This window comes from Salvia hispanica, chromosome 5 (assembly GCF_023119035.1).
Source record: "Salvia hispanica cultivar TCC Black 2014 chromosome 5, UniMelb_Shisp_WGS_1.0, whole genome shotgun sequence".
Lineage (NCBI taxonomy): Eukaryota > Viridiplantae > Streptophyta > Magnoliopsida > Lamiales > Lamiaceae > Salvia > Salvia hispanica.
The window spans coordinates 29,732,738-29,744,727 of NC_062969.1; the positions used below are offsets into that span (position 1 = coordinate 29,732,738).

General features: G+C 36.6%; 2 protein-coding genes across 4 annotated transcripts; one reads left to right on the forward strand and one right to left on the reverse strand.

Annotated features, from left to right (window-relative positions):
• The first annotated feature begins 1,292 nt into the window (after positions 1 to 1,292).
• Positions 1,293 to 5,559, forward strand: LOC125186924 (mini-chromosome maintenance complex-binding protein). Of its 2 annotated transcripts, none has more exons than XM_048083412.1 (14): positions 1,293 to 1,548; positions 1,918 to 2,031; positions 2,139 to 2,246; positions 2,345 to 2,497; positions 2,721 to 2,765; positions 2,866 to 2,982; positions 3,077 to 3,232; positions 3,649 to 3,720; positions 3,864 to 3,977; positions 4,131 to 4,333; positions 4,449 to 4,584; positions 4,678 to 4,905; positions 5,111 to 5,178; positions 5,262 to 5,559. In XM_048083412.1, exons 1-14 carry the CDS (start codon positions 1,381 to 1,383, stop codon positions 5,383 to 5,385), a joined length of 1,806 nt encoding a protein of 601 aa, XP_047939369.1. In that variant the 5' UTR covers positions 1,293 to 1,380; the 3' UTR covers positions 5,386 to 5,559. The 2 variants fall into 2 exon arrangements, with proteins under 2 accessions (XP_047939369.1, XP_047939370.1); XM_048083413.1 differs by having other exon boundaries at positions 1,294 to 1,548; positions 2,345 to 2,476.
• A 618-nt stretch (positions 5,560 to 6,177) lies between these two features.
• LOC125187700 lies at positions 6,178 to 9,870 on the reverse strand. 2 transcript variants are annotated; one of them, XM_048084331.1, is made up of 5 exons: positions 9,475 to 9,870; positions 8,355 to 8,927; positions 7,992 to 8,100; positions 7,336 to 7,402; positions 6,178 to 6,503 (listed from the first exon to the last, which is right to left on the reverse strand). In XM_048084331.1, the coding sequence occupies exons 1-5, from the start codon at positions 9,752 to 9,754 to the stop codon at positions 6,375 to 6,377; spliced, it is 1,158 nt and encodes a 385-aa protein (XP_047940288.1). In that variant the 5' UTR covers positions 9,755 to 9,870; the 3' UTR covers positions 6,178 to 6,374. The 2 variants fall into 2 exon arrangements, with proteins under 2 accessions (XP_047940288.1, XP_047940287.1); XM_048084330.1 differs by having other exon boundaries at positions 8,355 to 8,951.
• Positions 9,871 to 11,990: the final 2,120 nt, after the last annotated feature.

An 11,990-nucleotide genomic window follows, 5' to 3' on the forward strand; every position in this document is an offset into this window, starting at 1 on the left:
GCACCATGATATTGTTGATTGATGAGAAAATGAGAGGTATTGTTTGACTGGCCAGTCCATGAAATATTTTGTGATACTCGATGCTATCTTTTAAATTAAATGCTAAACCTCGAGTTCACTATGGTAAGAGTGGCATAACTATTAAAACGTTTTGGCATGAGTCCACTAAGTATGTTTAAAATACTCAGCCCTGCATGTGTTTTCCCTATGTGCAGGTTGAGCGGCGACGGGCGGTCGGTGGTGTTTAGACAGTTGAATCGAATAAAATGGATGTTTGGAACGTTAAGTGTAGTCGTGTCTTCATACATGACTCCGCTTCCTCTTGGATTGCTTCCGCTGAATTTTTGAAACTATTTATCTTTGGTTGATTTGAACTTATTGGAATATTGGGAAATATTGCGTTTTGTTGGAGCTACAATAAACCTTTGACTTTTGAGCTTAGCCTATGATATCTATTAAATTATGATTTTTCGTATTTAAGCCGTTGACTTGTTGTCTTGATACTTCGTTAAACACTTGGTCAAATCTCTTTAAATGAAACCCTAGTCTACATTCTTGTTGATTTAAGATCACCTAAGTAGCAGTCGCCGTATTTATTATACCCTAGAAATCCGGGCTGTTACACACCTCAACTTAAATTTTAAATTTAAGTTGAGCTCAAGTCCTTTAATATGTTTTTTGTAAATTGTAATTTTGTATTTAAATTCTTAAATTCAAGTGTATAGTTGTATTGTTGTATTTTGTAACTTGTAATTGTATTATAGAAATTTACATTCAAAGTTTCAAATCAATAAAATTGCAATTCTTTATCATTATCAATTCTCTTTGGATTTTACTACAGAATTTAAAAGTTATAACTATAAGATTTAAATAAAATAAAAAAATAAAAAATAAATAAGAACCAGAACCGAACCGGAACCGGCGGAACCACTGAAAACCGGCGATTAGTAATCGGAACCGGAACCGGCGATAACCGACGGTTAAACCGGAATCGGATAACCGGTATTCGGGCCGGTTACGGTTCAAGCATTCGACGAACCGGAACCGCCGGTTCCGAACCGGAACCGGCTGTTTTTGAACCGTGGCCATATCTAGTTTCTCCTACTCCCTATTTATCATTGTAAGTCGGAACTGGCGGTTTTTGAACCGTGGCCATGTCTAGTTTCTCCTACTCCCTATTTATCATTGTAACCGAAACAGGCGGGAACGTGGCCTTGGATTTTGGCGGGAACTGCCACTTTGAGGTTATCTTTGGCGCGGGAAAATCATCCGCTTCTATTTGTATCAACTCCCACCAGAGGAACCCTAGCTCTCATTTCACTCAAGAAATCAAAATTTGAAAAGCGGAATCAATCAGGAACGCAGCGGAATTAAGCGACTATGGTTGGGCTACCCTACGATTGTCTTGCAAACCCTCTCGGAGCAGTCCGATCCACCTTCGATAAGGCGATTTCTTCCGATTCCAGCGCGGCCGCGCTCGACGGCAAGGACTGGGGAGCTGCCGAAGTCTTCCGTCAATTTCTCTTCGATGACGGCGGCCTGTCTCAGGTTCGTATTTGCCGTTATAATAATCTTTCCCCCCAATTTGTTTGACCAAATGAGACATCATACTCAACGTGTGTTCTTTTAATTGAAAAAGTGTTTGATCTTCAAAATTTGAAGTTTGTGAAAATGAAATTCAGGCCCTCTGTCATTTCAAAATAACCGATGGTGCTCTGGACCGTATTAGCTGTAATGATCTATTTCTTGGGTGATTGGGTAATTTGAGTTGTTTTGCTGAGTTGGGGAGGAGCCAGGAATTTATCTTGTGGGAGAATTTATCTAGTGATATGCTAGCTCTGCCCCTGTTTCTCAGTATAGTAGTACTCTACTTTATAATTTTCTCCTAATATGTTTGTGTTATGTTATGTTTGTCAGGTGCCGTTGCTTAATTCATCAACGATGAAATGGGTGCAACCCAATACTCTTGTTCGGTTTCGAGGCATGATACAAGATATGTTGGGAAATGAATTTTATGTTGGTGCTTATAAGGTATGTTTGGCGTTACACTAACTCTAGTTCGTTAATGTAATGTTGGCTTTCCTTCAGTCTAAAGAGGGATATACTTGATGTCATTTTTTCGGGTTTTATCAATGCAGGACAGTGATAAGTGGATAACCAATAAGTTTGCTGATGGTTCCCATGGTCCTTCTGATGCATCATCCGATGTGCGGATTTGGGAGCGCCGACTTCTTTACTGTACCCCTGTGAGCATTTTCTTTGATGTTCTCATTTGATATTGTTACTTTAGCTACTGCCCATTAAATTAATGCATGGTTAATAATCCTATCAAATCTTGCTCTAGGTTCCTGGGCAGAACTCATGGGTAGAGTGTTCCCCTGATGCTATGAGAAATCCGTATATTAGTGCTATTTCTCCACTTAGGGAGAAGCGGCAGAGGGAGGATGAAGCAACCAAGAGTGATGCTGATATGGTGGTAAATCATTGGCCTGAACTAGTTACGATTATGCAAAACTTCACTTTGTTCTCAGATAATGTTTTGTGTCTAACATTGGCTTACATGTGATTTACATCATCTCTGTATTCCATCACTAATAGTTGAAAACCGTCATTGTTCAAATATATGAATAAATATTACAATGTCAATAAATATTACAATGTCCTTGGATGGGAATATATTATAATAATGTTCTAACCTGAAACTCACATATGTTTTACAGGAACCAGGCCATGCCATTGAGGATTCTCCCAATCCGAAAAAGATGGCATGTTCAACTTTCTTAGTATTTTATCAAGTTATGGTTTTCCTGTGCATAAGTTAAGAGTCCCTGATTGTCCCACCTTTTCCTTTTTCTTTTTTCACAGCGTGAGGATGGAGTTGCTTTTGAGCCATTTAATTTGCAGAAGGTGGTGACTGAAGGAAGTACATCTAACTCAAGTACACCTGCCGTTGAAAGAAATTCAGTTTCTTGTCTTGTAAAGGTGAATGCATAGTTTCTGAGCTAGATAGATTGAATTTTCATTTTCTTTATAAATGATCCATTGATCATTGTGGTAATAATGTTACAATTTGCAGATTTACGACTCTCCTGAGTCAGACTTGAAGCTTAATGAAGTTTTTGAGTTTGTTGGCATCTTCACTTTTGACCCAGACCTTACCGTACTCATAGATGATAAAGAAGTCATGGATGACTTTTGTGAAGATGAATTACTTTGTCTTCCTCCCTCCAAGGTCAGCATCATGTTTCACTTTCACTATTTTCCACCTTAATATGTCAATTTGTGCATGTAATCTGAATTTATCTTATGCTTGTCTCCAAGTTTTGATGTTAAAGTTTGATCATGCTTTAATACTTAATTAGTCCATTTTCTTCTTCTTTGGCCCTCATAAGTGATTCCGGCATCTTTGTCATAGACAGAAAGAAAGGGGTAACCTTTTTTTGGGTTGCTATGTAGAGTGATAAATTAAATCATATCTGTAATTAAACTGTGAATTTCTACAACTGAAAATACATGCTGATTGAGATTGAAAGATTTTCAAGAGAGAGAGAGATTGCTTTTAGATTCTCAGTTTGTCCTTGAATGCTTTTGACATGTCTGGTCCCAGTCAAGATACTTGCAAGGTGTGCTGATTTTTAAATGGTACAGGTTCCTCGACTTCATTGTGTTGTGCACCGGAAGCTTGGACCAAGTGCTTTTGTTTCCAGTCCTCATTTGGAGGTAGGTTGGAAAATATTGATTGATCTGTGCCTCTTAAAACTTCTGCACTATATAGCACTCTGTAGCATATCAATCATTTCTGTCTGTTTGACACTGATAATTGCAGTTAACAACCTAGATTTTGTTTTTCCTGATAATTGCAGTTAACAACCCCAGTAATAAAAGAAATAAGGGAAGCGCTTATTGGACATCTCGCAGCTGTTCTTGGAGGTGATCGGTTGGCAGCTGAATACATTTTGTTGCACCTGCTATCCAGAGTATACATCTTGCTTCTCCGTCTTTTTCTGTAACAAAATCGCATAGAACTTATACAGGCCTACATCAATTTTCTGAGTAGAGCCTTTTGAAACTTAAGATGAACTCGTGCTTATTTTGGATAATTTATTCAGCATAATGATTACAATGTGCAGGTGCATGCAAGAGTAGATGAAGTTGCTGTTGGAAAGCTATCTCTAAATCTTACTTGCTTTAACAAAGAAAACATGTCTGTATTTGGAAATAATCTTAAACTGATCATAGGAAGCCTCATACCTTTCACAGAATGCTTGCCTCTCACTGTTGATTATCTCAATTCAGCTACCCTCGCCCCAAAGAAAGACTACAACACAAATAGGTAAAGATAGTCAATTTTGTTATCTGCTGAATTGATAATTTTGCAAACTTTTGCTTTATTTATAATGGACATGAAAGAAGATTGTGTCTTATCATATATGTTCCTGTATCCACAGGTTGGTGCCTGGGCTTTTACAGTTAGCCGAAGGCTCACATTTAACCATTGACGAGACCCCATTACAATCTGGAACCCTTAACTCTGGAGGCCTTGAAAATGCACAAGTACTAAGAAGCATGATGGAGTCACAAAAGGTTCATTTTGCTATTTACAGTGGTATTAATGGAGACTAATATTACACTCCTCCCCTTTCTTACATCAGTTCCATCTGATTTTGCATACCACAGGTTCATTATGATTTCACATATTATAAAATGGAGATGCCTGCAGATGTTCAATTCCTGATCCTTTCCGAAGGCAAATCAAATATCCTGCCTGCTGATCTCGTCCTCCCTTTTCACCCATCTTCAGTTGACCCTGCATCAGGGGTGGATGGAGAAATGCTGAAAGCTTGGAGATGGTATTTGGCTACCATGAAATCACTACCTCATTCAATTGATCCACCTCTGCAGAAGGTCGGTTTTAAATCCGGTTTTTTAGTCTAATTCTAATCTATGTTAGTCTTAAAATTACTGTTTTTATGTACTACTTTCAGCTCTATTTAAGGTAAAAGCTAGTGCTGCATCTCAATATTAATGTCTTGGTGTGGTTTGATCTTTACTTAACTGGTGTCAATCCATATGGTATTTTTAAAAAATGAAATCATCTGATGAATTACAGGCTGTCGAAGATGATCTAGTTGCTGCTCGACAAGCGGATAGGAGCTTAAGCAGAGAAGACTTTAGTAGGTAAAGATGTTTGTAGCCTGAGTTTTTAATCCTCATTCTGCGATCAATGTCTGTTTCCCAAGCTTATGGATTTTTCCTTGCAGATGGCTTACCATGGGGCGCCTGATGTCGGTCAGTTTTGGGGCGACTTCTTTGTCGATGGAACACTGGCAAATGGTGAAAGAACTTGAGAGGCTCCGGAAGAATAGGTTTCAAGGGTATCTCTGAAGCAGATGATAAATAAACAGTGACTGTTGTAGATCCTTCTTTCCCCTAATGTCTTCCTAGTTTGTTTTGTTGTCAGAATGAAGTGATGTTCTCCCACATCATTAGTAATGCCATTTACAAACTCTTTACCCAATTGGATACTTACATTTTTGTCTCGTATGAGACTATACTTAACTCTACCAACTGAAACAAACTTTAGCAACCCCTAAACAATCTGACTGAAAATCCGTGTAAAATACGAGTAATTTTTCACTAGAAGTCTAGAACCAAAATCATAAGTACCATTTAAATTACAACACAATATTAAAAATAAAAAAAAATGTTGCTTATAACTGAATTTGTTTTTCTAATACTATGTTTTTATGTATTGTATATTTGTATTCCAAATAAATTTTCAGCCTACCATTTTTAATAAATTTATTACGAAAACTAGTTATTCCAGCACAGATTCTCCTTTTTTTCACACTTACAAATAACGTTCGTTCTTATATTTTTCAAACCACTTTTTTTCAGTTCAGCTAACATGTCTCTATATATATGAAGATTTTATATTCAAAATTGTCTTATTTATTTGGATAAATATAGTTTTGGTGTATCACAACCTTACTATACTGGTAAACCTATATGATATAATTAAACCATACAAGAAGAAGATTTGAAACAGTTACTGTACAGGACAGTAGACATGAAACATCACATAATAATAATAATGGTAAATCTATTTTAACAGTGAGGAACTCAAAGCAAACTAATGAAGGTACATACCCGCAACATGATATTAGCGCTTATGTATAAGATAAGATATGAATTCGCATTACATGATCTACAGACAAGTATTTATTTGGCGTATGATCTACAGCTGCAAAAGAGTAAGATAACAGTAAAATCTGAACTATACATTTGACTAAACAAATTTGATGCATCGCCACTGTTAACTGTACATGGAACCTCCGATTATTTAGTCCGAACCTGATAGGCACTTTCTTATCCTAATCTGACTCATCTTGGGATACTTCCTCTACTGGCAGTTCAAAATTATCAATGTCGTCATAGTATGCTTTTTTCTCTCTAATGAATTCTTCTGGCAATTCACTTGTATTTTCAGTTTTTGGCCTCTTCTGCAAAACCACATCAATCATAGATATCAGAAAGTGAACAATTCATCAATAACAGGATATGTTACACGGGAGAGAGAAAGATTGAATAGGAGACAAGCACTCAATGAAACATTACTAATTTCAATCAGAAGTGAACAAAACCAGTTTGATGGGATTATGCTAGACAGTAAGAACTTTTATTTTGATTTGAGAATGGACAAACATGATATGATTAAAGAGAGCAAAGGCCAGTAATTCAGAACTTAGAGAAATATATTAACTTGAGGAGATTATCATCCTTCAACAAACCCAAAAGGCCTAATAAAGAGAATGTTACAAAATTGAGAATATACTTTCATTCCAACAATCAAACAGGAAACATGATAGTAATGGTGGTAGATAACTGATTCCATAAAGGAAAGACAGAACAAAGGCCAGTTTCATATCATACCACAAATTTGAAACGTGAGAAATCAATGTACCGACAATGTGATCTTATTTCAATTTTATGCAGTTTTACTTTTCAAACGTAATATACATGCATGTACTACATTATCTCAGTAACATCAGCCACAATGGGAATGAGTAAAAGTACAACAAGGTTAAGTGGAAAGCACCATAGTCAAAGATGTAGAATTATTACAAAAGACCCCCAGAAGTTGGTGCATAGTCTACCCAACAAAAGAAAGAAATGTCCTGTAATCTTTGAAACCTTAAAAACAATTGCATCTCATTGAGGTTTTATTTTTTTATTACAAATAGCTATCAACTGTCATGCTATTTCACGTAAAATCTGTTATTACTTGTACAAGAATAGGGATTATTGTATTCAGAAAGAGAACATTGTACATACCTTTCTAGCATTTGCCTGTGGATCAGTCCATGAATTAAAATGTTTAACATCTTCATCAAGATCATTCCTAAATAAAAAAAGAAGCATTCAGTAGATCAGTGAAAGGGGCAGATATTGGTTAAATAAGAGGAATATAGCATCAGGACAGCTTATTGCTACAGATGATCATTCTAACGAGCAGAAGTAAAATGACAATTTTTCCTTATAAGACTATGAACATAACAATGAAATTGCATAGAGTCATCGCATGTTTTTACAACACCTTACAAGACAAATGAATACTTTTGGTTTCTACCAGAATTGTTAATATCAGAAAGAGAACTTCCTCGGTTCACCAACAAAAGCAAATCTATAGCAGCAAAACAGTCTATATAAATCAGTGATAGTGTATCACAAGGTCATTTAACCATTAAAGTGAGTTAGCACTTAGCGTATAAGTGGCTGATACCAGCTTGTCCATAAGACTGAAAAGGTTTCAGAATTGAATATCTCAAAAGTTATTCAATTTTCTAAACAGAACTCTCTTCTGTAATTGCCAGAGATGGTGAATGTGTAATACGGAAGCTTGGTTAAGTGTGTGCATGTGTTATTAATTATCAACTATTTCTGAACGTAAGAGACGAGAGAGAGATAGAGAGATAGAGAGAGAGATTTACTGTAGTTTTTTGGTCCTCGTGATTGTAGGGCAACTTGAAACCCCAAAAGCATTATTATTCCTCGCACTTGTCTTCATCTTCCTTGATGGACGGGTCATGGCTGCCATAGCTGCAGATGACTCTCAAATGTTAGATGGTTCAAGAATCACACTCCCCTGTCCCTTTGTTTTCTCAGGCAAGAAGTTAGCAGTGTTCACAAACTTGGGCCTGTCCATTGGTCCCCCAATGAAGGACGTAGAAGGATTGAAATAATCCTTCTCTATATCTTTTAATTGCAAAATGGAAGATCTATTATGTTGTAATATCACTTTATTTATCTTAGTTTCTCAAATGAAAAGCACGAAGTGTCTGAAACATTCTTACCTATTTCGGATTGTTTTCCCAATCCAGCATTAGAAGAGCTGATTTTTGCTTTCCCTTTCTCTGTTTTTCCAGAGGAGTGGCTGTAGGAAACAAGCTTATCCATGTTACTCTCTTTCACATCCTCAGCAAAACCACTAGAGAAACTGTGATTTCCTTCGCCTTTCTGGCATGATTTCTCAACCAGAGTGCTGGAATTACAAATACTATTCTGAATTTCCTTTAGCTTCCCAGTAGGTAATGAATTATATGGCATGGCAACGGCCTTCCCTTTGTCCTTCCTTTCCGTAAGAGGCGTGTGACAGCCAATCAAATCAGAGTTTATCTCTTTCCTGGGTTTTTCAATAATCTTTCTTCGATCATATGCTGCATTTCGCATGCTCATAACACCATCAGTAACAGACATGTTACAGATCCTACTCCGATTTTCTTTCATTTTCTCAGAAGCTGATGAACTAAATGGTACAGCAGCGGCCTTCCTTTTGTCCTTCCTCTTCTCAATAGATGTGCGACTATCAATAACTTGTGCCTCTCTTTCTTTATTGGAATTTTCAATATTATTTCTTCGACTGTAAGCTGCATTCTTGGTTCCAATATCACCTTCAGTAAGAGCCATGTTACAAATTATTTGCAATCTAATTGCACAAAAATTCACTAGTGCTTAAAATTTAGACCAATAAACATGCTATAAACATCTATAACACTTGAGAATGAAACAGAACACCTAGAATATAGAGAATAAAAATGAGACAATCTATATGTAATCCCACCAACAATTAGTATCACGGAATCTAGAACTACGAGCTTCAAATCAGGAGTCAGCTATAGATCTGACCTCCAAACAACTGATAGAATTTTGGGAACAAACAAAATGGCTCACGAACTCATGAATTAGTGCGTTAAGAAGCAACGGAAAAAGTAATCCGATCAAAAAACCTAAACATCGACAACGCAACTAATGTATTCAACAACCCAATAAGCTTTCGCATCCAGCTCGAAAACCCTAGGTCTTTTCAGCACATTTCCATGTTAGCCCCAAAAACACCCGCACAAAAATATACTATCAATCAAAACATAGACGAGTCTCGTGATTAAACAGAGATGAAAGGTGAAAGGAAATTACCCGGAGAAATAGGTGGAGGGAGTGCATTTGGAAGGTTTCGAAATAGAACGGTTTTGGAATTAGAGGAGGCGCCGACGCTGGATGAGCCGATGCTAGTGTTGGATCTATCGGAGGATTCGGGGCCTAATTTGTGGTTGGTGGAATTGGAATTAGACCTCAAGATGGAAAGTGGGGGTTTGCAGGTTGGATTGGAGGAAATGAGCTCGCGCAAAACGGAGAGGGGCGTAAGGTTGTGAAAGTCGGTGATGTCTGATAAGGGTTTGCGGTTCCTAGTCTCCATTTCCGTTGGGATTGGCGTCAGTACTTGATTGAGCGAGAGATTTCTGGTAATTAGACACTGAGAGAGAGGGAGATTTCCGGTAAATTGGTAGGGACTAGGGAGAGTGATAGAGAAGATTCGCTTTGGGCGGGAAAATGCGTGAGAATGAATTCACTAGATATACATTAGAAACTTCAAATTCAGTAAAAAAATATATTTAAATTTCTAAAACAGGCTTTAAAATTTTTTGATGTTTATATTTTATTTTGCATAAATCTCAAATATTAGTATTTGATCATGTTTATGTTTAAGTTTAAGCATATATTTCAAATTTATCATAATTAAATATTTTACATTTTATAAATATAACTAATTTGCACCATTTTTTATTGGATTGATAGCATGTTAATTCTATCGGTAGCAACCCGATTAGCCCGTTGGGCTAGCCCGAAACCCGAACTTTTAGGGTTAGGGTTGAACTTTTATAACCTGAAAAAATCACAACCCGATTAGCCCGCACCCGATTGACCCGCAACCCGAATAGGGTTGGCCCGAAACCCGATGGGCTGGCCCGATTGACATCCCTAGAATTGACCACACCACAGCCATGTCATCTCAGCCCTCCCACGGCCTTTCCATGGTCCTCCTTAAATTCTTTCAATTTAATTCATTTTAATTATTGGTGTTTATCAAATATTAAAAAAAAAAAGTGCAATGAACTGGGACGACTCGGTGGGAAAGACTCCTGTAGTGAATGCTCTTACTCTTGCCATCTTGCCACCATGAGGCTAGCTAAAGTCTAAACTTAGTTCTTGCTTGGGTTATATGTGCATCCAACAGGTTAGCCGATCCGATGGAAGTTGACCATAACATAAACAATTCAAATATGGTAGATAGTAATAGAAAAAACTTAAATGGTCAAAGATCGATCCTTGTCTTTGGTTACTAAGCACTTTAAATAATTGAGTCAGTTGTACTATCCTTAGAGGTGTCTACATATTAAAAAATCAAAGGGGGGCATATACTAAGTGTTGGAACTGGCAGCAGAAGCGGGCGCAAGAATAACAATCACATAATAATCAGATCTATTTATCAGATTATTTAGACAAAACCTATTCTCGTAATTTTCACATGTATCATGCTCATAACTTGAATCAATCATGCTTTAAGAATATTGAAACCTAAAACATGCTTTTCTACGGAGCAGAAAAATACCTAAATAATTCTCCAAAGAATTAAAGATGGCTAGCTTCTTCTCCACGTGATGCTTTGAGTACTAGACCACAAATCTTCTCTCTGGTTCCCGAACTGTATCCCAATATCAGTGTGGGCTGATCTTACTAGAATACTAGGACTTAAATAAAGAAAGACAGAAGAAATCCTTTTTGAAACAGGAGAGGAATTCGAAAATTCCTTCAGCTTGGGGCTGAAAATTTTCGAAAATTTTAAAGATAAAATTGTGTTATTTTTGTCTCCTTTATTCTCCTATTTATATTAAGTTCTTTTTGGGCCCAGACAAGGATCTATGGAAGGTTTTGGATATGAGCTCATCCAATTTACTTTTTACTAATTAAATTGAACCCACAATTTAATATAAGTTATAATTGGAATATTATGAGCAGCCACTACAGAAGTAATATTGAACTCTCCCCAACCAAATCCGAAATTACAAGTAATCCGGGTTTCCGTTTAACTTTCATTTCCTGCGCTTAAAATTAAAATGTCCATTAATTAATTAATGTACGCTATTGACTTAATTAATTAACTTCTTATTAATTCCAAGAGTGGACTTAGCATGAAACGCTTATTTATTATTCATAGAGTAATCACACTCCAACTAGCTAGGTTCCGAATAATAAAACCTTGTTTCGCGCTCCTCTTGAGGACATTATACCTATGCTCAATGCTAACCTACATTGATTGAAAAAAATTTTATAACCCCCGATAACCTAAGGCAAGTTTGTTGACCCGTTCTTTTAAACCACCCCAACATCTTATTTCGGGAGGCAAAATAGGGGGATGACATTGAAACCTTTCTCGTTGGATAGAAAAATTTCCCCAAACAGGGGAAATTCTTTTTTTTCTTTGTTTAACCCCTTTTTGTGAGACGCCCAAAAAAGTCTACTAAAACAAAGACTTAGACTTTGTTAAGTTAACTTAAAAATTTAAACATGCATTAACATCTATTAAATGTAAAACATCCATTATGACAAAAAATAAGTTTTTTTTTTTGGAAAATAAAATAAGATTTTTCGAT